General features: G+C 54.5%; 1 protein-coding gene across 1 annotated transcript; it reads left to right on the forward strand.

The window, feature by feature from the left end:
- The first annotated feature begins 648 nt into the window (after positions 1 to 648).
- On the forward strand, positions 649 to 20109 carry dqx1 (DEAQ box RNA-dependent ATPase 1). The gene is made up of 12 exons (XM_088630776.1): positions 649 to 1242; positions 7268 to 7570; positions 8863 to 9056; positions 9196 to 9580; positions 10312 to 10542; positions 11793 to 11889; positions 12788 to 12943; positions 13297 to 13488; positions 13580 to 13705; positions 14496 to 14686; positions 15512 to 15702; positions 18973 to 20109. The coding sequence occupies exons 2-12, from the start codon at positions 7286 to 7288 to the stop codon at positions 19184 to 19186; spliced, it is 2262 nt and encodes a 753-aa protein (XP_088486902.1). The 5' UTR covers positions 649 to 1242; positions 7268 to 7285; the 3' UTR covers positions 19187 to 20109.
- Positions 20110 to 23489: the final 3380 nt, after the last annotated feature.

Consider the following 23489-nt stretch of genomic DNA (forward strand, 5'->3'; position numbering starts at 1 on the left):
TGACTGCGCTGTGTGTGTGCTGTAGCAGGGATGGGCATGCTGTGTCCAGCCCAGATGAATGTCCAGCGTGTTTAAAGAGAAATCAATAAAGGTGATTGAGAACTGAATGCTGCTGCAGGTCCTGGCAGGGTGTTGGGTGTAACCCATCCTCACTTTCTATTCTTGCTCTTTTCTGTGTGCTTGAATGTTGCGGCAGGTCGTGTGCCTACAGTGCTCCTAACATTTCCCAACATTTTCCAGAGTCATTTTCATGGCTTGTCAAAGTTGAAGATTTTCAGTTTAATGAAAAAGTTACACTTTGAATCCAACAGTAAGATAATGGTGTGTCTGTTGTTACCAGAACTCGTTTTATTCAAAATAAAACTGTTTTATTCAAAGTAAAACTTTTTCACGTCAGAAAGCGTTCTGATATGATGAAAACCTGAGCTCACTTCTGCTCTACGCGTTTCCCCCCCAGCACCTCTGACGTCTGTCGGAATCGGCAGTAGAAGCTCTGATGTCAGAGTCAGATATCTGTAACCGAGACCGGGGATTAAGGTCGCTGAGATCATGCTGACTGCGAGGGTTCAGTAGAGAGTCCCGATGCCAGATTAAGCGCTCAGAGATAAACAAAGCGACAGCCATGCAGAGACTCTGCCACCAGGGGGCGACAGTCCGGCTCCAGGCAGAGGAGAGCAGCTGAGCGCTGGGTGTTCACGCCCTGGTCGCTCGGACACGGAGACGTGTCTACACTGAGGATTAACCCAGAACAGATCGCTCTTGTCAGATTGTATTGGAGCAATTTACCTTTTAAACGAAACTTAGCTTTTGGAATCACAGATCCATTTTGTATTTACAATGTGTATCGGAAACAGGCGCACGGTGCTGGCTGGTTTGCGAGTCCCCTGGTGACGGTGCAGATCGTGTTTGCCGACAGAAGCCCCAGCCCGGCGCGCAGCTCCGCCCCTCAGCCCCACCTGCGGACGGTGAGCAGGAAACATGGCCGCGGCGGGGACGCGCTCGGAAAGCGGGTCCGCAGACTGACCTCTCGGCCCGGAGCTGCGGGACAGGCGGAGCTGCTGTTGCGCGCTGGCGCTGTAGCTCCGGACGGCAGGGGCTCGCCGCCAGCCTGCGCTCGCCGACCGCCGCGGGTGAAGAAGCGCCGCCGTGAAGAAAACTCACAGCCGGCCCACGCACCGGACCGGACCGGTACCTCAGCCCGGAGACCTGGCCGGCGCCGCTCCAGCGGGGGATGAGCAGCAGGTGAGCGGGGCCGGGCTGTGTCGTGGGTGTCCGCGCTGTTCCCCAAAGAGTGTCAGTCAGCTGACACGTAGCCGGGGAGCCCGAGAGGCGCAGAGCAGACGTGGAACCGAGAGGGGGAATCGTCACCTGTTCTGCGCCATTGTCTGGAGCCTCCTCTCCTGAGCCTGCGGGACTGCTGCTTATTCACGGGCTCTGTCACTCCGGCCGTGGCGCACACACACACACATACACACTCTGACAGGCAGAGAAACACAAACACACACACACACACTGACAGGCAGAGAAACACAAACACACACACACTCTGACAGGCAGAGAAACACAAACACACACACACTCTGACAGGCAGAGAAACACAAACACACACACACTCTGACAGGCACAGAAACACAAATACACACACACACTCTGACAGGCACAGAAACACACACACACACACACACACACACACACTCTGCCAGGCACAGAAACAAAAATACACACACTGACGGGCACTGAAACACAAATACACACACACTGACAGGCACAGAAACACACACACGGGCATGCAGAGAAACATATGCGCTGACAGGCACAGAAACACAAACATGCACACTTCTACGCACAGAAACACTGAGATGGATATACACAATCACCACAACACACTGAGAAATACAGAAATGCATTGATACAGAGAACTACACACTCCCCTATAACTACACAAACACCAAGCCAGACACCCAGAAAGACAAGCACAACGTCATGCCCTGCACACAGAGCACAGGCGCTGATAGGTGTTCTAGCTGCAGTGTGTGATAACAGGGCTGTTTGTGTCTGGGTCAGTAATCCTGCTCAGGGAGATGATGAGTGATTCATCATGAGTGTTTAAGAAGATAATATCCCCTAGCCTCATCCTCCCAGCATCTCCATCTCTGTCTCTCTCCCTCTCTGAATCTGCTCTGTCTGCCAATTTTTTTAAATTCAAGTTCAGAGCTTTATTGGTGTGATCGATGAATTAGAGCTTTTTCAAAGCAGATACGATCAACACAAAATCTACAGACATTTACAGTACCATCATATTACTGGACTTTTACAGACATCAGATTAAACATTATTGAGAGAGGCTCACTGTCTGTTCCCCAGGCTGGGACAGGTCACACACTGTATTATTATTATTGAGAGACAGTGACACTGTTCCTCAGACTGGGACAGGAGATCACACACTGTATTATTATTATTATTGAGAGACAGGCTGACTGTCTGTTCCTTAGGCTGGGATAGGAGATCACACACTGTATTATTATTATTGAGAGACAGGCTCATTGTTCCTCAGGCTGGGGCAGGAGATCACAGACTGTATTGTTATTAAGAGACAGGCTCACTGTTCCTCAGGCTGGGACAGGAGATCACACACTGTATTATTATTATTGAGAGACAGGCTCACTGTCTGTTCCTCAGGCTGGGACAGGAGATCACAAACTGTATTATTATTATTGAGAGAGAGGCTCACTGTCTGTTCCTCAGGCTGGGTCAGGTCACACACTATTATTATTATATGGGATTTGACACCTGAAGAAGGCTCCACGGCCGAAACGTTGTGTTCTCTTTCTTCTTTTTTTCAGCATGGAATAAACCTATTACTTGTTCCTTTGCAGCCTACGCATGCTGACGCAGCTACCCACCTGAACTATTATTATTATTATTATTATTATTATTATTATTATTGAGAGACGGGCTCACTGTCTGTTCCTCAGGCTGGGACAGGAGATCACACACTGTATTATTATTATTGAGAGACAGGCTCACTGTCTGTTCCTCAGGCTGGGACAGGAGATCACCCACTGGACTGCAGCTCTATTGACTTTAATTTCCCAGTAGGATTGGGAGTTTTTCTGATTCTGACAGGTGTGCTGATTCTGGGATTAGATTTGTAAATTTGGGGAAGAATGTATCTCTAGTCCCAGAATATCTGTCACAGTGCAGTAGGAAGTCCTGCTGGCAGTGGGAGCACAGCCTGTCCTCTCTGGGCAGCCAGGTCTGCCTGTCGCCCAGTTTCTATGGCCAGGCTGTGGTCACTGAGCCTGTACTTTGTCAGGGTCTGTTTCTTTTTGCTGTTACTTGACCTGGTCAGATATTCAGCTACTGTGTATTGTCTGTTTAGGGTTCAGCAGTATTCCAGTTTGTGTTGTGTTTGTGTGTGTCCCAGTGGATGAGATCGTGTTGTGTGGTTTGTGCTGTGATTTTGATGGGTGTTTTTGTAGCTGTGCTGTCCTGAGGCTGGTTGGTGTCAGTGAGCTTCCGGACCAGCTGGCTGAGGGGCTCAGCTCTTATCTGGGCTCAGCAGGGCCTGGCTGTGGTAGGATCTCTGGTCACTGTTTTCCAGGTGTGACCAATATTTTGTTGTTCTCGTCTCCATATTGATTAGCAATCGATATTGGCCTGTATATTGATTAGCAATGCGTATCGCAGGCTGCATTGTTAGGTGTTTTTATCTGCACTGGAGAAATTGTTACAGAACTCTGCGTGTCTCAGGGCATGTATGGGGAGTTTGCCCCCACAGAAACCCTGATGTAAAAGTATGAAAGACTCTTCAGCACACAGTACTATGCACAGTGTTACAGACTACAGATCAGAGCACACAGTGTACTGCAGCATTACAGACTACAACACACAGTGTACTGCAGTATTACAGACTACAACACACAGTGTACTGCAGTATTACAGACTACAACACACAGTGTACTGCAGTATTACAGACTACAACACACAGTGTACTGCAGTATTACAGACTACAACAGACAGTGTACTGCAGTATTACAGACTACAACAGACAGTGTACTGCAGTATTACAGACTACAACACACAGTGTACTGCAGCATTACAGACTACAACATAGTGTACTGCAGCATTACAGACTACAACACACAGTGTACTGCAGTATTACAGACTACAACAGACAGTGTACTGCAGTATTACAGACTACAACACACAGTGTACTGCAGCATTACAGACTACAACACACAGTGTACTGCAGCATTACAGACTACAACATAGTGTACTGCAGCATTACAGACTACAACACACAGTGTACTGCAGTATTACAGACTACAACACACAGTGTACTGCAGCATTACAGACTACAACACAGTGTACTGCAGCATTACAGACTACAACACACAGTGTACTGCAGTATTACAGACTACAACACACAGTGTACTGCAGCATTACAGACTACAACACAGTGTACTGCAGCATTACAGACTACAACACAGTGTACTGCAGTATTACAGACTACAACACGCAGTGTACTGCAGTATTACAGACTACAACACGCAGTGTACTGCAGTATTACAGACTACAACACACAGTGTACTGCAGTATTACAGACTACAACACACAGTGTACTGCAGTATTACAGACTACAACACACAGTGTACTGCAGCATTACAGACTACAACACAGTGTACTGCAGCATTACAGACTACAACACACAGTGTACTGCAGTATTACAGACTACAACACACAGTGTACTGCAGTATTACAGACTACAACACACAGTGTACTGCAGCATTACAGACTACAACACACAGTGTACTGCAGTATTACAGACTACAACACACAGTGTACTGCAGTATTACAGACTACAACACACAGTGTACTGCAGTATTACAGACTACAACACACAGTGTACTGCAGCATTACAGACTACAACACACAGTGTACTGCAGCATTACAGACTACAACACACAGTGTACTGCAGCATTACAGACTACAACACACAGTGTACTGCAGTATTACAGACTACAACACACAGTGTACTGCAGTATTACAGACTACAACACACAGTGTACTGCAGTATTACAGACTACAACACACAGTGTACTGCAGTATTACAGACTACAACACGCAGTGTACTGCAGTATTACAGACTACAACACACAGTGTACTGCAGTATTACAGACTACAACACACAGTGTACTGCAGTATTACAGACTACAACACACAGTGTACTGCAGCATTACAGACTACAACACACAGTGTACTGCAGTATTACAGACTACAACACACAGTGTACTGCAGTATTACAGACTACAACACACAGTGTACTGCACAGTATTGTGGACTACAGTGTCACAGTATGACAGACTCTGATGTACAAGAGGCTGTGACGTATTATGCATTGTGTAGTATGTTGTACTGTTTTGTACACCCCTGTGTTACACTGCTGGTTTATTTTACATCATGGTTTGGCAATTCCTTTGTAATATGTCCTCCAAGAACACTTATTCGTATTGTGATGGAAATCTCATTTGTTTCACAAAAACACTTATTGATATTGTGATGGAAAGCTCATTTTATTGACTAGCTCTATCCTGTGTTCTGTGATCTGTAATATGTGGTCTGTGCTGTGCCATTTGTGTGTCTTAGTGTGTGGTTTATAACCGTCTCCTCTTGAACTTCGTACCTGTGGACAGGTGACAAGGGTGGGGTTGTTGGCAGACAGGCTGTCATGAGACTGGGAAGGTGTTGAAGTAAGATTGGCTCCAGGATTGTTGCGTGAGGAGTATTCTGTGCTCTCAACCCACCCTCACGGGATATAATGCACTTCACTGCACAATCTGTAAGTGCTGCTGTAGATGAGGGAAAGCAGACTCCGAGCTCTCGTGTCCAGGCAGGGTCAAAAATACAGAGGCTCAGGCTGCACTGCACACTCTGCTGATCTCCGTGTCACACAGGTGCGACTGTCAGTCGCTGGAGCTGCTAGTCTCTGTGTCCTGGATATGATTAAATGGGATTTGCATGTCTCAAACTGTGCTTGTTGCGTTGCACTTACTATCTTTGCAGTTACTATCTTTGCAGTGAAATGTCAGACAATAAAGTAACTGTTCTTCCAGCATTGAGTGTTATGCAATATATCAGTGCTCAACAGGAGGACTGTAGTATTACCAGCAGTGTTTTATTTCTACAGCGGCTTTTCATAAGTGTCACAAGGCAATTCACATTGTATTTTAAAGCAACAGAAATCTAATTACAAAAGGATTATGATGTCATACTAATTTAATTTAATATGGCAGATGAGATGGAAGTCCAATTAAAGCAATAATTGTTTCGTGGACGTTTTAAAATCTTCAAAGATGAGTGCTTTCTGAGGTATGTGCCGTCCGATTATGCTCTCCACTCTTCATTGTCCTATTATTCCCCTCCAGAGAGGACTGCATAGATCAGTGTCCAGTTATACAGCTGCAGAGTTTGAGGGGGTGTGTGTGTGTACTGGAGTCTCTCCTGCCTGTAGAGCAGTGAGTGTGTGTTTGTACTGGAGTCTCTCCTGATTGTGCAGTGTTGTCTTCTAGAGCAGTGAGTGTGTGTTTGCACTGGAGTCTCTCCTGCTTATAGAGCAGTGAGAGGGTGTGTCTACTGGAGTCTCTCCTGCTTGTGCACTGTTGTATTATCGAGCAGTAAGAAGCATTTGTACAAAAGTCGCTCTTCACAGCAGCAGCTGCTCCGGTGCTCTATGGCTCCAGGCAGAATTCCGCCCATTCCGAGAGTTCCTCCCATTCCCTGAGGTGGTGGAATGCCGACACTCTGAGTGCTCAGCCCAGCCCCAGGGCCCTACAGTGAGCAGCTCTGAAGAGGACACAACTCCCTGTCTATCTGTAAAAGTGCATTCTTCTTCTCTAAATTTCTCCAGTTCAAATAGCTTTATTATTATCATCTTTATTATGTGTTATATTATTAATAATAATACAGTGTGTGATCTCCTGTCCCAGCCTGAGGAACAGACAGTGAGCCTGTCTCTCAATAATAATAATACAGTGTGTGATCTCCTGTCCCAGCCTGAGGAACAGACAGTGAGCCTGTCTCTCAATAATAATAATACAGTGTGTGATCTCCTGTCCCAGCCTGAGGAACAGTGAGCTTGTCTCTCAATGATATAGTTGTTCTGCTGTTAGCTGCTGCTTTGGCAGTGCTGTCCTTCACCGTGTGCTGTATTTGATGCCAGTAGACTCTCTGAGTCTGAGCTCTGTGTCCTGCGTCTCTCTTGCAGGGGTCTCTGTGCCCAGTGATGTCTGGCTCTGCTCTCGTCCCCGAGGCCCTGGACTCTCTGTCTGCCAGCTCTCTGTTCTCGGGGGAGGCTGATGGGGAGGCGGATGAGGGGGGCGCGTGCTCAGACAGTGACCTGGAAGTGAACCCCTATGATGGCCTGCCGTTCTCCTCGCGGTACTACCAGCTGCTGGAGGGGCGGCGCCAGCTGCCTGTGTGGGCAATGAAGTACAGCCTGCTGGAGAGCCTGGAGAGCAGCAGCATGGTCATCGTGTCTGGGGAGAGCGGCACTGGGAAGAGCACTCAGGTCTGGCTTCTCCTGTACCGCCATGCACCCCACTGCACCTCCATTGCACCCCCACTGCATCCCACTGCACCTCCACTGCATCCCACTGCACCTCCACTACACCTCCACTGCATCCCACTGCACCTCCACTGCATCCCACTGCACCTCCACTGCATCCCACTGCACCTCCACTGCACCTCCACTGCACCTCCACTGCATCCCACTGCATCCCACTGCACCCCCACTGCACCCCCACTGCATCCCACTGCACCCCACTGCACCTCCACTGCACCTCCACTGCATCCCACTGCACCCCCACTGCATCCCACTGCACCCCACTGCACCTCCACTGCACCTCCACTGCATCCCACTGCATCCCACTGCACCCCCACTGCATCCCACTGCACCCCCACTGCACCTCCACTGCATCCCACTGCACCCCCACTGCACCTCCACTGCATCCCACTGCACCTCCACTGCACCTCCACTGCATCCCACTGCACCTCCACTGCATCCCACTGCACCTCCACTGCACCTCCACTGCATCCCACTGCACCTCCACTGCATCCCACTGCACCTCCACTGCATCCCACTGCACCCCCACTGCATCCCACTGCACCTCCACTGCATCCCACTGCACCTCCACTGCACCTCCACTGCATCCCACTGCATCCCACTGCACCCCCACTGCATCCCACTGCACCTCCACTGCATCCCACTGCACCTCCACTGCACCTCCACTGCACCTCCACTGCACCTCCACTGCATCCCACTGCATCCCACTGCACCTCCACTGCACCTCCACTGCATCCCACTGCACCTCCACTGCACCTCCACTGCACCTCCACTGCATCCCACTGCACCTCCACTGCACCCCACTGCACCTCCACTGCATCCCACTGCACCTCCACTACACCCCACTGCACCTCTAGTGTACCCCATTGTGTCTCCACCGCACTCTGCTGTACCCCCACTGCACTCCACTGTACCCCACTATTCCCCATCCCATCTGCCTCTGTTGTCCTGCTCTTCTTGCTCTGTCCTGGGGTACACCGCGTGCTGGAAACACTGCGGGCTGAGAGTGCACACTGGTCACAGCACTGCGGCCCACAAGCTCTTTCTGAACATGACTGAGACTCGAGCGCACAGTCGGGCCACACAGCCTGGCCTGAAGACCACAGAGCTGTGAAACTGCAGCACCCCATGGCCAGGCCTGTACTGTAACCTGCGCACACTGTCTGTGGGTGCTCCTGCTCTCCTCAGTGTGAGGCTGGCGGGGGGGCGGCCCTGTGACCCTCTCCCTCTGTCTCCAGGTCCCACAGTGGTGTGCGGAGTACGCCCTCTCCCTGCAGTTCTCTGGAGGAGTGGTGGCCGTGACGCAGCCACACAGCCTGGCCGCCATGAGCCTGGCGCTGAGAGTGGCCGATGAGATGGACCTGAATCTGGGGCTGGAGGTGGGATACAGGGTGCCGTATGAGGAATGCTGCACGCCAGACAGCATGCTCAGGTACAGAGTCGGTGAGGCTGCGCTGTGCCGGGGTACAGAGTCGGTGAGGCTGCGCTGTGCCGGGGTACAGAGTCGGTGAGGCTGCGCTGTGCCGGGGTACAGAGTCGGTGACGCTCCGGGAACCCCCCTGTGTCCGCAGGTTCGTCAGTGACTCGGTGCTGCTCGGGGAGATGATGTCGGACCCCCTGCTGCACCAGTACGGGGTGGTGGTGCTGGACGAGGTGCAGGAGCGCACCGTGGCCAGCGACGCCCTGCTGGGGCTGCTGCGTGATGTGTGCGCCCAGCGCGCCGAGCTGCGCGTGGTGCTGCTCGCCTCGGCCCTGCTGGCCCCCCGGCTCTCCGCCTTCCTGGGCGAGGGCGTCCCGCTCATCTCTGTGCCCCCGCGCGCCCCCCCTGTTGCCGTGGAGACGCTGTACCGGGACCCGCAGGGCAGGGACCGCCCCGCCGCTGCCTGTCACATGGTGCTGGACGTCCACCGCAAGGGAGAGCCAGGAGACGTCCTGGTGTTCCTGCCGAGCCCAGAGGTACCGAGACCCCATTCTGCTCTAATCTCTGACCCTGCGTGGCCCTCGGGCTGTGAGGAGGGCGTGAGAGAGGCGGTGTGGGCTGGGTTCGCAGCCCAGGCTGGGGAAGAACATATTTGTGTCAGGAGGCTGAAGGCATGATGTCTGCCATCCCTTTAAGAGCCCCTTAAACACTTCCTGTCCGCCGGGCCTGTCGGAGAAGGGCAGGGGCCCATAGTGAGGAAGACAGCAGGTCTCGCTGGGTTAGTTCCCTGCTGGTGTTCGTCTGGGCTCTGCTAGTGCTCTGGACTGTGTTTCACTGTCATTGCACAGCCCCAATGCCTGGCCTTGACTCCTGCATCCGTCTTCTCTAATTCTTCTGTGTGTCAGGGTAGGACGTTCCCTTCAGTCCCGGGCTGTGTGCGTTTGCTCTTCTCTGGCCACAAAAGTGCTCTGGGCGGGGCTGGGAGGCAGACTCTGGGCGGCGCTTTGTGGGATACTGTGGGGGATACGCTGCTCTAGAGAGAGGGGATTGTGGGGGCGTCGCTGGTCTGGAGAGAGGGGATTGTGGGGGCGTCGCTGGTCTGGAGAGAGGGGATTGTGGGGCGTCACTGGTCTGGAGAGAGGGGATTGTGGGGGCGTCACTGGTCTGGAGAGGGGGGATTGTGGGGCGTCACTGGTCTGGAGAGAGGGGATTGTGGGGGCGTCGTGTGATCCCGGGCTGTGTGTGATGTGACTCTTTCCGCCCTCAGGAGATCTCGGAGTGCAGCGCGCTGATCCGCACAGAGGCTGTGGCCCTGTCGCCCCAGCTGGGGGAGGTGTGCGCTGTGCCGCTGCACATGGGGCTGGGCCAGGGGGCGCAGCGTGTGTACGAGGGCGAGGGCGGGCGGCGCCGCGTGGTGCTCACAGACACGCTGGGGGAGGCCTCCTTCTCCCTCGGCAACATCCGCTACGTCGTGGACACTGGCGTCGCCCTCAAGACTGTGAGTCTGTCCCTCAGTTCCCTTCGCTGTGTCCCTCTGTCTCTCTGCGTCTCGGACTCTGTCTCGCTGTGTATCAGTGTGTCTCTCTGTCTCTCTGTGTGTCTCTGACTCTGTCTCGCTGTGTATCAGTGTGTCTCTCTGTCTCTCTGTGTGTCTCTGACTCTGTCTCGCTGTGTATCGGTGTGTGTGTGTCTCTCTCTGTCTTTATCACTGTGTCTCTGACTCTGTCTCTGTGTGTATCAGTGTGTCTCTGTCTCTCTGTCTTTATCTCTGTGCGATCAGTGTATTCCAGTGTTATACTACGTTTATATTGTACTGCATCAGTGTTGTACCACATTAACATTTGCTGTAATTTACTAAGCTTGTGTTGGGCTTTTCCCAGGACTATGTGCTCCTAACACGCTTGTGTTAGCTTTCACTCTGCTGTTCACTGAGCACTTAGCGTGCTGAGCCACAGCACACTTTCCTAGGCAAGGCTTACAGTGACACAAAACCCTTATCTCACCTGCCCAGATTTGCATATTTCATCCACCTCAGGAAGAGCTACATGTCTAATTTACATACTCCACTCTGAGGCAGGGACAGCCAGTGGGCTGAGTGCGGGGCTGGAGCTCTGAGAGACCAGGGACAGTGAGTGGGCTCAGTGTGGGAGTGGAGCTGTTGCCAGTGGAAGCCGAGAGAAAGGGTTTCAGAGATCTGCGAAAAGCAAACCCGAAGAACTCCAGCACACCTGGGCCCTCCTCTCCCTTGGCCAGAGCAGAGAGACTGCAGACGTCACCTACAGGGGCTTGTCCAGTGTCCAGTGTCCAGCACACTGGGGGCCAGGCACTGAGGAAGGGCTCCCCACTGGCCTTGGGTGCAAAAGAGAGGAAATCCAGGCATAACACAACTATCGACCTATGCAAAGCAGGTGGTAGGGCTGACGGGAAGTGTCTGTGCGTTGGGTGGATTAAAATTCCCCAAGGAAATGTTAAACCTTTTCCTCAGGTTCTGCAGGTAGATTGTGTGGCCTGTTTTGTTTTTCCTTTTCATCCTTTTTCCTGGGGCCAGTGCGTCTGCGGGTTTTCTGTGTCTGTTCCAAGCAGCAGCACCTGGAGAGCTGGGAGATTCTGCTGCTCCCGTTAGGTTACTAACGATCTGATAAGCTCGTTAGGAGCCGAGGTTCAGTGAAGACCTGCAGACGCAGGCTCTCCAGCCCTGCTCTAGGCTCGTGCTCCCCTGAGTCAGGGTGCTCTGCTCCTCTGCCATAGGTTTATAATCCACGAATCAGAGCCGACTCCCAGGTCCTCCGGCCAATCAGCAGGAGCCAGGCAGAGCTGCGCAGGCAGCGAGTGAGCAGCGGCCCAGGTAAGGGCAGCACTGCCGGTCACCGAGCACACATGTACATCCATCTTCCTGGAGGCACGACAAACTGTTCCTTCAGGATCTTCCTGGAATTGAAGGTGTTTTGCTTGGCTGTGCTGTCAGTTGAGGGTGCAGCAGATGTAGAGGGGAGTTTGGGATTGTATCTGCTCTCTCCAGCAAAGGGAGGGCTTCCTCACCAGGGCTGCCTGCAAGGCTCAGGGCTGCTTACAGTGTCTCTGTCTGCAGGGCTCAGGGCTGCTCTCAGTGCCTGCAGGGCTCACAGTGCCTGCAGGGCTCAGGGCTTCTCTCAGTGCCTGCAGGGCTCAGGGCTGCTCTCAGTGTCTCTGCCTGCAGGGCTCAGGGCTGCTCTCAGTGCCTCTGCCTGCAGGGCTCAGGGCTGCTCTCAGTGCCTCTGCCTGCAGGGCTCAGGGCTGCTCTCAGTGCCTCTGCCTGCAGGGCTCAGGGCTGCTCTCAGTGCCTCTGCCTGCAGGGCTCAGGGCTGCTCTCAGTGCCTGCAGGGCTCAGGGCTGCTCTCAGTGCCTGCAGGGCTCAGGGCTGCTCTCAGTGTCTCTGCCTGCAGGGCTCAGGGCTGCTCTCAGTGTCTCTGCCTGCAGGGCTCAGGGCTGCTCTCAGTGCCTGCAGGGCTCAGGGCTGCTCTCAGTGCCTCTGCCTGCAGGGCTCAGGGCTGCTCTCAGTGCCTCTGTCTGCAGGGCTCAGGGCTGCTCTCAGTGTCTCTGTCTGCAGGGCTCAGGGCTGCTGTCAGTGCCTCTGCCTGCAGGGCTCAGGCTGTCCTGAGGGAGTCATGAAGGAGCCTGGGGGAGGTGGAGGCAGTCTGTGCTGCTGTGTTCCAGGCTGAGGCTGACGTTGCTCTGCTCTCTCCCCGTGTCTGGGTCTGTCCCAGGGCTGTGTTTCCGGCTCTACGCCCCGGCCCAGTACGAAGTGATGCCGGAGTGGCGCTGCCCAGGAGTCTGGGAGGAGAACCTGAGCCACCTGGTGCTGCTCCTGAAGAGGCTGGACATCGCGGACATGGGGCAGTGCCAGTTCCTGGACCGGCCAGGTGAGAGAGCACAGGGCTGTCCTGCGGCGCCCCGCTGTCCGAGCTGGGGTGGGGTGGGCTGTCCTGCGGCGCCCCGCTGTCCGAGCTGGGGTGGGGTGCGCTGTCCGAGCTGGGGTGGGGTGCGCTGTCCTGCGGCGCCCCGCTGTCCGAGCTGGGGTGGGGTGCGCTGTCCGAGCTGGGGTGGGGTGCGCTGTCCTGCGGCGCCCCGCTGTCCGAGCTGGGGTGGGGTGCGCTGTCCGAGCTGGGGTGGGGTGGGCTGTCCTGCGGCGCCCCGCTGTCCGAGCTGGGGTGGGCCGGGCCATGCTGTCGGCACCGCCGTGTGACGCCAGGGTCGTGACCCCGTGTGCCCGCAGCCCCGGAGGCCCTGATGCAGGCGCTGGAGGACCTGGACTACCTGGCAGCGCTGGATGACGACGGGAACCTGTCGGAGGTGGGCATCATCATGTCGGAGTTCCCCCTGGACCCCCAGCTGGCCAAGGCGCTGATCGCCGCCTGTGAGTTCGACTGCGTCAGCGAGCTGCTCACCATCGCCGCCATGCTGACAGGTACCGCGCCGCGCCCGTGCCCCGCCTGCCCCAGCTTGCCCAGCCCTCCTGCCCCCCGCCGTGTCTGACCGGTCGCCGTGCCTCTCCACAGCGCCCCCCTGCTTCCTGACGCCCCCTGCCCACAGCGAGGAGGCAGCTGCCACTCACCGGCGACCCCTGCTGCACCCCGATGGAGATCACCTGACCCTCGTCAACGTCTACAACGCCTACAAGCAGCGTGAGTCCCTGGAGCAGCCTCCCGATCAGCGTGTGTGTGTGTCTGTGTGTGACCCTGTGTGTGTGTCTGTCTATGTCTATGTCTGTGTCTGTGTGTGTGTGAGACCCTGTGTGTGGCCCAGCATGTGTCCGTGTGTCCGTGTGTCCGTGTGTCCGTGTGTCCGTGTGTCCGTGTGTCCGTGTGTCCGTGTGTCCGTGTGTCCGTGTCTGTGTGTGTGTGTGAGACCCTGTGTGTGGCCCAGCATGTGTCTGTGTGTTGTGTGTATGAGTGAGGGTGTTGTGTACTGACCCAGCGTGTGTGTGTGTGTTGTGTGTATGAGTGAGGGTGTTGTGTACTGACCCAGCGTGTGTGTGTGTGTTGTGTGTATGAGTGAGGGTGTTGTGTACTGACCCAGCGTGTGTGTGTGTTGTGTGTATGAGTGAGGGTGTTGTGTACTGACCCAGCGTGTGCGTGTGTGTGTTGTGTGTATGAGTGAGGGTGTTGTGTACTGACCCAGCGTGTGCGTGTGTGTGTTGTGTGTATGAGTGAGGGTGTTGTGTACTGACCCAGCGTGTGTGTGTGTGTGTGTGTTGTGTGTATGAGTGAGGGTGTTGTGTACTGACCCAGCGTGTGCGTGTGTGTGTTGTGTGTATGAGTGAGGGTGTTGTGTACTGACCCAGCGTGTGTGTGTGTGTGTGTGTGTGTTGTGTGTATGAGTGAGGGTGTTGTGTACTGACCCAGCGTGTGCGTGTGTTGTGTGTATGAGTGAGGGTGTTGTGTACTGACCCAGCGTGTGTGTGTTGTTCCCCAGACGGCGAGGATGAGGGCTGGTGTGTGAAGAACTTCCTGAGCCCCTCGGCTCTGCGTCTGGCCGATGTGATCCGCGGAGAGCTGCTGGACATCATGAACCGGATCGAGCTGCCTGTGTCGCCGCCCGCCTTCGGCTCCCAGGACAACGCCAGCAACATCAAGAGGGCGCTCATCTCCGGGTTCTTCCTCAAGGTGGCGCTCTGCACACAAGAACACCCAACACACCCACCTCTCTCCCTCCCATTTGCATTACTTTCACTTCAGACTCAAAGAGCTTTATCAGCATGGCTGATCAAAACAGTCTTGTCAAAGCAATTCCAACAAAATTATTTTTATTATTATTATTATTATTATTATTATTATTATTATTATTATTATTATTGAGAGACAGGCTGACTGTTCCTCAGGCTGGGACAGGAGATCACACACTATTATTATTATTGAGAGACAGGCTGTCTGTTCCTCAGGCTGGGACAGGAGATCACACACTGTATTATTATTATTGAGAGACAGGCTCACTGTCTGTTCCTCAGGCTGGGACAGGAGATCACACACTGTATTATTATTATTGAGAGACAGGCTCACTGTCTGTTCCTCAGGCTGGGACAGGAGATCACACTCTGTATTATTATTATTGAGAGACGGGCTCACTGTCTGTTCCTCAGGCTGGGACAGGAGATCACACACTGTATTATTATTATTGAGAGACAGGCTCACTGTCTGTTCCTCAGGCTGGGACAGGAGATCACACACTGTATTATTATTATTGAGAGACAGGCTCACTGTTCCTCAGGCTGGGACAGAAGATCACAAACTGTATTATTATTATTGAGAGACGGGCTCACTGTCTGTTCCTCAGGCTGGGACAGGAGATCTCACACTCCCTCCGTCTCAGCCTCTGCCTCTCGCAGGCTTCCCCTCTGTCTCAGGTGGCCCGGGATGGTGTGGGGAGTGTGGTGTTGAGCTCAGTGTGTGCAGCGGTGCCAAAGCTGTCCCTCTCTCTGCCCTCTGTCTCAGGTGGCCCGGGACGTGGACGGCTCTGGGAACTACCTTCTCCTCACGCATCGGCACGTGGCACACCTGCACCCGTTCTCGGGGTACCTGTCGCGACGCCCGTTGCCTCGGCCACCCAGCTGGGTGCTGTACCACGAGTTCACCATCTCCCAGAACAACTGCATCCGCACCGTGTCCGAGATCCAGCCAGAGATGTGAGTCCGGCCTCGAGCCCCCTCCTCCAGTCACAGAGGGCAACCGAGCGCCTCCCTGTGCACTCAGCAGTGTTAGTGGGTAGGAAAGGTGCTGGGAAGTTGGGCCACTGGGGTAGAGAGAACAGCCCCCTTGTCAAGGTCTGTGCTGGGTTAGGTTATCTCTCCTCTCTCTCCAGGCTGGTGGACTGTACTCTGATCTCTCTCCTCTCTCTCCAGGCTGGTGGACTGTACTCTGATCTCTCTCCTCTTTCTCCGGGCTGGTGGAGTGTACTCTGATCTCTCTCCTCTCTCTCCAGGCTGGTGGACTGTACTCTGATCTCTCCAGGCTGGTGGAGTGTACTCTGATCTCTCTCCTCTCTCTCCGGGCTGGTGGACTGTACTCTGATCTCTCCCCTCTCTCTCCGGGCTGGTGGAGTGTACTCTGATCTCTCTCCTCTCTCTCCAGGCTGGTGGACTGTACTCTGATCTCTCCGGGCTGGTGGAGTGTACTCTGATCTCTCCCCTCTCTCTCCGGGCTGGTGGGGTGTACTCTGATCTCTCTCCTCTCTCTCCCGGCTGGTGGGGTGTACTCTGATCTCTCTCCTCTCTCTCCAGGCTGGTGGACTGTACTCTGATCTCTCTCCTCTCTCTCCAGGCTGGTGTAGTGTACTCTGATCTCTCCGGGCTGGTGGAGTGTACTCTGATCTCTCCCCTCTCTCTCCGGGCTGGTGGAGTGTACTCTGATCTCTCTCCTCTCTCTCCAGGCTGGTGGACTGTACTCTGATCTCTCCCCTCTCTCTCCGGGCTGGTGGGGTGTACTCTGATCTCTCTCCTCTCTCTCCGGGCTGGTGGACTGTACTCTGATCTCTCCAGGCTGGTGGAGTGTACTCTGATCTCTCTCCTCTCTCTCCAGGCTGGTGGACTGTACTCTGATCTCTCTCCTCTCTCTCCGGGCTGGTGGACTGTACTCTGATCTCTCCAGGCTGGTGGAGTGTACTCTGATCTCTCTCCTCTCTCTCCAGGCTGGTGGACTGTACTCTGATCTCTCTCCTCTCTCTCCAGGCTGGTGGACTGTACTCTGATCTCTCTCCTCTCTCTCCGGGCTGGTGGACTATACTCTGATCTCTCTCCTCTCTCTCCGGGCTGGTGGACTGTACTCTGATCTCTCTCCTCTCTCTCCGGGCTGGTGGACTGTACTCTGATCTCTCTCCTCTCTCTCCGGGCTGGTGGAGTGTACTCTGATCTCTCTCCTCTCTCTCCAGGCTGGTGGGGTGTACTCTGATGTCTCTCCTCTCTCTCCAGGCTGGTGAAGTGTACTCTGATCTCTCTCCTCTCTCTCCAGGCTGGTGAAGTGTACTCTGATCTCTCTCCTCTCTCTCCAGGCTGGTGGACTGTACTCTGATCTCTCTCCTCTCTCTCCAGGCTGGTGGAGTGTACTCTGATCTCTCTCCTCTCTCTCCAAGCTGGTGGACTGTACTCTGATCTCTCTCCTCTCTCTCCAGGCTGGTGGAGTGTACTCTGATCTCTCTCCTCTCTCTCCAGGCTGGTGGAGTGTACTCTGATCTCTCTCCTCTCTCTCCAGGCTGGTGGGGTGTACTCTGATCTCTCTCCTCTCTCTCCAGGCTGGTGAAGTGTACTCTGATCTCTCTCCTCTCTCTCCAGGCTGGTGAAGTGTACTCTGATCTCTCTCCTCTCTCTCCGGGCTGGTGAAGTGTACTCTGATCAATTCAATTCAATTCAATTCAAGGTGCTTTATTAGCATGACGGATAGGTACAATCAGTGTTGCCAAAGCAAATAAAAATAATAAAATTAACATAGAACAAAACAAAAAATAGAAGTAAAATAAAATCTACAGACATGTTACAGACATTTACAACAAAGACATATTATAAAATATTGACATATACTGTAGGCGGCTGGAGCATTATTGGGAGACGGACTCACTGTTCCTCAGGCTGTGACAGGAGATCACATACTGGGCTGCCAGATCAACTGAGTTCCCTCCTCCCTCTCCCAGTAGGATTGGGACCTGTTGTGGTTTTGGCAGGTGTGGGAACTCTCTCTCCTCTCTCTCCGGGCTGGTGGAGTGTACTCTGATCTCTCTCCTCTCTCTCCAGGCTGGTGGACTGTACTCTGATCTCTCTCCTCTTTCTCCAGGCTGGTGGAGTGTACTCTGATCTCTCTCCTCTCTCTCCGGGCTGGTGGAGTGTACTCTGATCTCTCTCCTCTCTCTCCAGGCTGGTGGGGTGTACTCTGGTCTCTCTCCTCTCTCTCCAGGCTGGTGAAGTGTACTCTGATCTCTCTCCTCTCTCTCCAGGCTGGTGAAGTGTACTCTGATCTCTCTCCTCTCTCTCCAGGCTGGTGGAGTGTACTCTGGTCTCTCTCCTCTCTCTCCAGGCTGGTGAAGTGTACTCTGATCTCTCTCCTCTCTCTCCAGGCTGGTGGAGTGTACTCTGATCTCTCTCCTCTCTCTCCAGGCTGGTGGACTGTACTCTGATCTCTCTCCTCTCTCTCCAGGCTGGTGAAGTGTACTCTGATCTCTCTCCTCTCTCTCCAGGCTGGTGGACTGTACTCTGATCTCTCTCCTCTCTCTCCAGGCTGGTGGGGTGTACTCTGATCTCTCTCCTCTCTCTCCAGGCTGGTGGAGTGTACTCTGATCTCTCTCCTCTCTCTCCAGGCTGGTGGAGTGTACTCTGATCTCTCTCTCCTCTCTCTCCTCTCTCTCCAGGCTGGTGAAGTGTACTCTGATCTCTCTCCTCTCTCTCCGAGCTGGTGGACTGTACTCTGATCTCTCTCCTCTCTCTCCAGGCTGGTGGGGTGTACTCTGATCTCTCTCCTCTCTCTCCAGGCTGGTGGGGTGTACTCTGATCTCTCTCTCCTCTCTCTCCAGGCTGGTGAAGTGTACTCTGATCTCTCTCCTCTCTCTCCAGGCTGGTGGACTGTACTCTGATCTCTCTCCTCTCTCTCCAGGCTGGTGGGGTGTACTCTGATCTCTCTCCTCTCTCTCCAGGCTGGTGGGGTGTACTCTGATCTCTCTCCTCTCTCTCCAGGCTGGTGGAGTGTACTCTGATCTCTCTCCTCTCTCTCCAGGCTGGTGGAGTGTACTCTGATCTCTCCCCTCTCTCTCCAGGCTGGTGGACTGTACTCTGATCTCTCTCCTCTCTCTCCAGGCTGGTGGAGTGTACTCTGATCTCTCCCCTCTCTCTCCAGGCTGGTGGACTGTACTCTGATCTCTCTCCTCTCTCTCCAGGCTGGTGGAGTGTACTCTGATCTCTCTCCTCTTTCTCCAGGCTGGTGGAACTCGCTCCGCAGTATTACCTGGGCAACCTGCCGGCCAGCGAGGGCAGAGACCTGCTGATGGAGCTGCGGCAGAGGCTGACCCCCCCGCAGGAGCTGCTAGAAGGGGAGGGGGAGGGGGTCGGGCAGGTGGAGGAGAAGCAGGCGACCGGTCCGCCTGGCGAGCCGCGGAACCAGAGCAGGACTGAGCTGTGTGCGCTGCAGTGAGCGCCAGGGGTCTGTGCTGGGTCTGGGCTGGGTCTCGGTGAAGAGACCTGTGGACCGTGAGCTGCTGAGGTCCGGCTCTGTGCACCAGGTCTGAAGATCGGCTTGCAAGCCCAGCCTGGCCTCTGCTCGGCTCAGCCCTGACAGCAGCACCCCCTGCAGGGCATTGTTGTTACTGCCACCCAGCTGTGGCGGTGTGTGAGGCTGACTCAGCACAACCGAGGGCCCCGCTTGTCTCCTGAGAGACAGGGGCGCTGGACACACAGGGGCGCTGGGCCGCCAGTGGACTGGAGTTTGAGCCGCTCACAGGCTCGTTGTATGAGCAGCACCAGTCTGCCCAGTCCTGCTGGTCCTGCTGGGTCTGCGCCAAGGGGTCTGCTCCGAACCCTGGTCTCTGGGCAGCGGGGTGACAGGGCGCAGGAAATTACACCAGTTTTACAGAACAGACACTTTATACAGATGACATCCCTTTCCTTTGTTTGAAGAGCTGCGAGCTTCTTTATTTCTGTCTCTCGGACTTCAGAAAGAGTGCTGAAGGGTGACGGTCATCACGCGGGGCGCTTGTATGTATTTATCTGTGGTTTGTTGTAACGAGCCGCCCGTGGCTGGCCGGAGCTCGCGAGGCAGGGCTCATCGAGCTGCTGTGTGCAGGGCTGGTTTTCTCTGCCTGTGTGTTGTGGGGGCCAGAGAGAGCCTGGGAATAAACATGGTGACGGGCTCGAAGAGTGACGCCATCTTTGTTTTCAGTGGACAGGTGCTCACCGTTAGTTCTGCTTCCTGTGGCACACAGGCTCAGCCTCCTTCATTTGCCTTTGTGTTTCTGGAGTTACTGTAGTCCTTCCCGATCTGTACCTGTGACTGTCTCCCAGACTTGCCAAGCAGTTGGTCTGTGACTTTGTTTTCCAGATTAAACTGATTTGACACTGTCCCGATGGGTGGTTGGTGTCTGACATACGGCCAGTTAAGGGGTCCTACGCTCTGCCACACTGAGCGCAGGCCAAGGGGCATCAATCCCTGAGGATCGGGACCTGGCCTTGCTGGCCTCCAGTTGAAGATAAAGGGAACAGGAGGTGCTTCTTTACACAAAGGGTTGTGGGTGTGTGGAACAAGCAGTTCAGCTGATTAGCCTCTCTTCTTTCAAGAAACGGATGAGAGACATTAATTGGCTACTAACAGTCATGCAGAAGGTGCAGCTGAGAGGTCAAGGTGAGCCTTGCTTGTGTGCTGCACTGTGCTGTGAGGAGGGAAAAGGAGGCAGGGGATCCGGGCAGGGTCGAACCGTAGCTCTGGCCCAAGTATTCCAGGCAAGCGGCGCTGAGCCAGCACTCGTCCGGCAGTTCCTTGTCCTGTGGGCTTGGGAAACGGGGGTTTTCTGGGCCTCGGGCAGTTCCTGGAGAGGAATGCTAATTCAGTGTACACCATGGTGTGCTTCATCGTCGCTGTGCGTGTTCTTTGTAAACCATGAAAGAGGAAAATGAGTCATCAAGTGGTTTTACAAATGCTAGGAGAGTTTGGTTAGAATTTTTTTAATTTACCCTCCTGCTATTTTGAGCCGGCCGTGAGAGGAGTGTGAAAATCAGAATAGCTGCCAGCTGCCCTGCGGGAGCGCTTGAGCTCTCGAGCCAGAGAGCAGTTTCAGTTCCTGCCGCCCACAGAGCCGCGGCCGTGCTCGGTGCCCCTCTGCCCGCGGCGGTGGGGGTGCCAGGGCAGCTCTGTTGACAGAAGCCGGGTCCTGGGAGCGCCTGTGTGTCGAGGCGCCCCTGTGTGTTGCACAAGCAGACTCTGTGCCACCTGGGGTCGACCGGTGTTGGGGGACCGGAGTCGGGCTGTAGGGGTGTCGGGGGACCGGAGTCGGGCTGTAGGGGTGTCGGGGGACAGGTGTCGGGCTGTAGGGGTGTCGGGGGACAGGTGTCGGGCTGTAGGGGTGTCGGGGGACCGGAGTCGGGCTGTAGGGGTGTCGGGGGACCGGAGTCGGGCTGTAGGGGTGTCGGGGGACCGGAGTCGGGCTGTAGGGGTGTCGGGGGACAGGTGTCGGGCTGTAGGGGTGTCGGGGGACAGGTGTCGGGCCGTAGGGGTGTCGGGGGGCCAGAAGTAGGCTGACAGGGTGTTGGAGGCAGCAGGTGCCGCACAGCCTGGGTGCCCACAGCGCGAGAGCATGGAAGAGACTCACCTGCCCATTTCGGCAAATTCAGACAAACACTAATTATCCCCCGCGCTCGTGAAAGAGCCCCGTCTGACACTTGCCTGCTCATGAGGTGAGGGAGTCAAAGGCTCCTGATTGCCTGAAATCCTGTGCTCTGGATGGCTGAGTATCTCACCTGGCCGCTTCTTGAAAGAAACCAGGGTAGTGGATTCAACAGCAGGGCTGGGCAGCTTGGTCCACACCCCCACCACTCTTTGGTTAAAGAAGTCTCCCCCCCCCCGTGTGGAGTGAAGAGTGAGCGTACTCCTGCAGCAGAGCCCGTGGGGAGTGAAGAGTGAAGAGTGAGCGCACTCCTGTGCACTCCTGCAGCAGAGCCCGTGGGGAGTGAAGAGTGAAGAGTGAGCGCACTCCTGCAGGTGGAGTGCAGATCAGCCTCACTCTGGGAGAGGAGGGGCTGGGCTGGACTGAGTGGATCTGGGTGACCAGAGCAGCTCGGCACCGCAGACCCAGGGCCCAGGCCCGCTCACGTCGGGCTGCCTGGATCCACACTGATGGACGATACCACTGCACCTCCTGCACTCATCACACGCTTGAGGGGCAGTACTTGAACTACTGACTCATGCAAATGTTATACAGAACAGTACACATTAGGCAAAGGACATGTAAAGACAGAGGTGTCACAGTCACTGACCTCACCTGCTCTAGACCTGGAGCTCCAATCTGCTCTCGCTGGCCCCTCCCTGAGCCAGGAGAGACGCCTGAGAGACTGAGGGACAAGCCTGCAGCTGCTGCCTGTGGACAGACAGAGGGGGGAGGAGGGTATGGTGAGTGTCCACATGTCCAGAATCACATCCTTCACAAGGAAGAGAAAACCGCAAAGATGCATCCTCTCCCTCTGTTACACAGGACTTGCATAAATCCGACTGCATCAAAACCTCCTGTGGGTCCCACAAACATTAAAAACTGAAGCTAAACCCTGGTGACCCTGCAATCTGCTCTCTTGACTCCCAGACACAGCTAAAGAGAAGGGATTTTACTAAATGTGCTCACGCAATGAGCGGGTTCTGTAAAGGCTTGTGGAATCGAACCCTTCTGTAGCCTGAGCACAAAGTGTAGGAGTCACATCTCAGAACCTGGAAGATAAACCACAGACACCAAAGCAGCAAATACACGATGAGGAAGAGACTGGAAAAGGAAAGGTTTCTCTTGGAGTGGTACTGGCGAACATCTTTAGCTGGATAGATCCAGTCAGATCTGCCCCATCATCCCTGTCGAGCTGCGTGAGGCTCCGGCGTCACTCTGGGGAGGCCAGACTCAAAGGGCCACTCTGTCCTTCTGAGCCCCACCCTAGACTGTGTCTTGCCCCCACATCAGACGCCACCCCTGTGTCGGCCTCCACCCGGGCTCAAGACCGCCCCTGTGTCAAACTCCGCCCCCAGACTGAGCCCCTTGCCTCTTCAGACCCGCCCATGCCAACCACACCCCTGGCTCAGCCCCACCCCCAGACTAGACCCCACCCCCAGTGAAAACTCGCCCCCACATCTAGCCCTGCTCCCTCAGGCATTTAGAATGAATTTGATGAAACAGGGGCACAAGTTTAGTAGAAGTTGAATTAATTGCTTAATCCTTTAAAATGGAATTTAGAATAATATTAGTGGATTTTTCTCAGGATTGAGAAACTGCTGTGGCGGTGACCCCGGAGGTCAACAGAGGTCAGGCCAGCAGTCTGGGGAAACACAGGGACCTGCCAGAATCTTCATATGAGCAACACCGCCTTCCTCTGAAACCAGCTCACAGCAGCTCTGTCAGCACACATGTCCTCAGCAGTCACAGGATGACTCTGGCTGCACTCAGATAGATAATAATCGAATACTCTGCACAACAGCCAGACCGGGCCTGAGGTCCGCAGATGACGGTCAGGCTTCACTGGGCTCTCGACACCCGTCAGTACTTTCACCCATTCAGCTTGGGTTGTGCTCAGATGTCTGGGGCTTGTGAAATACCGCTCCCTGTCCTGGAGTTAGCAGGTTTCATGTGAGTGAGTGGCTGCTCTGATAGTGATACTGATATTGCTGCCCTGGACCCAGTCCAGACAAGAGCAAGCAATGTAGGACATCCTGTGGCTTTCTTCTAAAAAAATAGTGAAACACAAACCAGAGCACG

The sequence above is a fragment of the Lepisosteus platostomus genome, chromosome 4 (genome assembly GCF_059453375.1).
Source record: "Lepisosteus platostomus isolate fLepPlt1 chromosome 4, fLepPlt1.hap1, whole genome shotgun sequence".
NCBI classification, from domain to species: domain Eukaryota; kingdom Metazoa; phylum Chordata; class Actinopteri; order Semionotiformes; family Lepisosteidae; genus Lepisosteus; species Lepisosteus platostomus.

Coding starts and splice junctions, on each gene's coding strand:
- dqx1 (XM_088630776.1), top strand. CDS start 7,286: ATGTCTGGCTCTGCTCTCGTCCCCGAGGCCCTGGACTCTCTGTCTGCC. Junction 9,581..10,311: donor TGTTCCTGCCGAGCCCAGAG/GTACCGAGACCC, acceptor TTCCGCCCTCAG/GAGATCTCGGAGTGCAGCGC. Junction 10,543..11,792: donor CTGGCGTCGCCCTCAAGACT/GTGAGTCTGTCC, acceptor CCTCTGCCATAG/GTTTATAATCCACGAATCAG.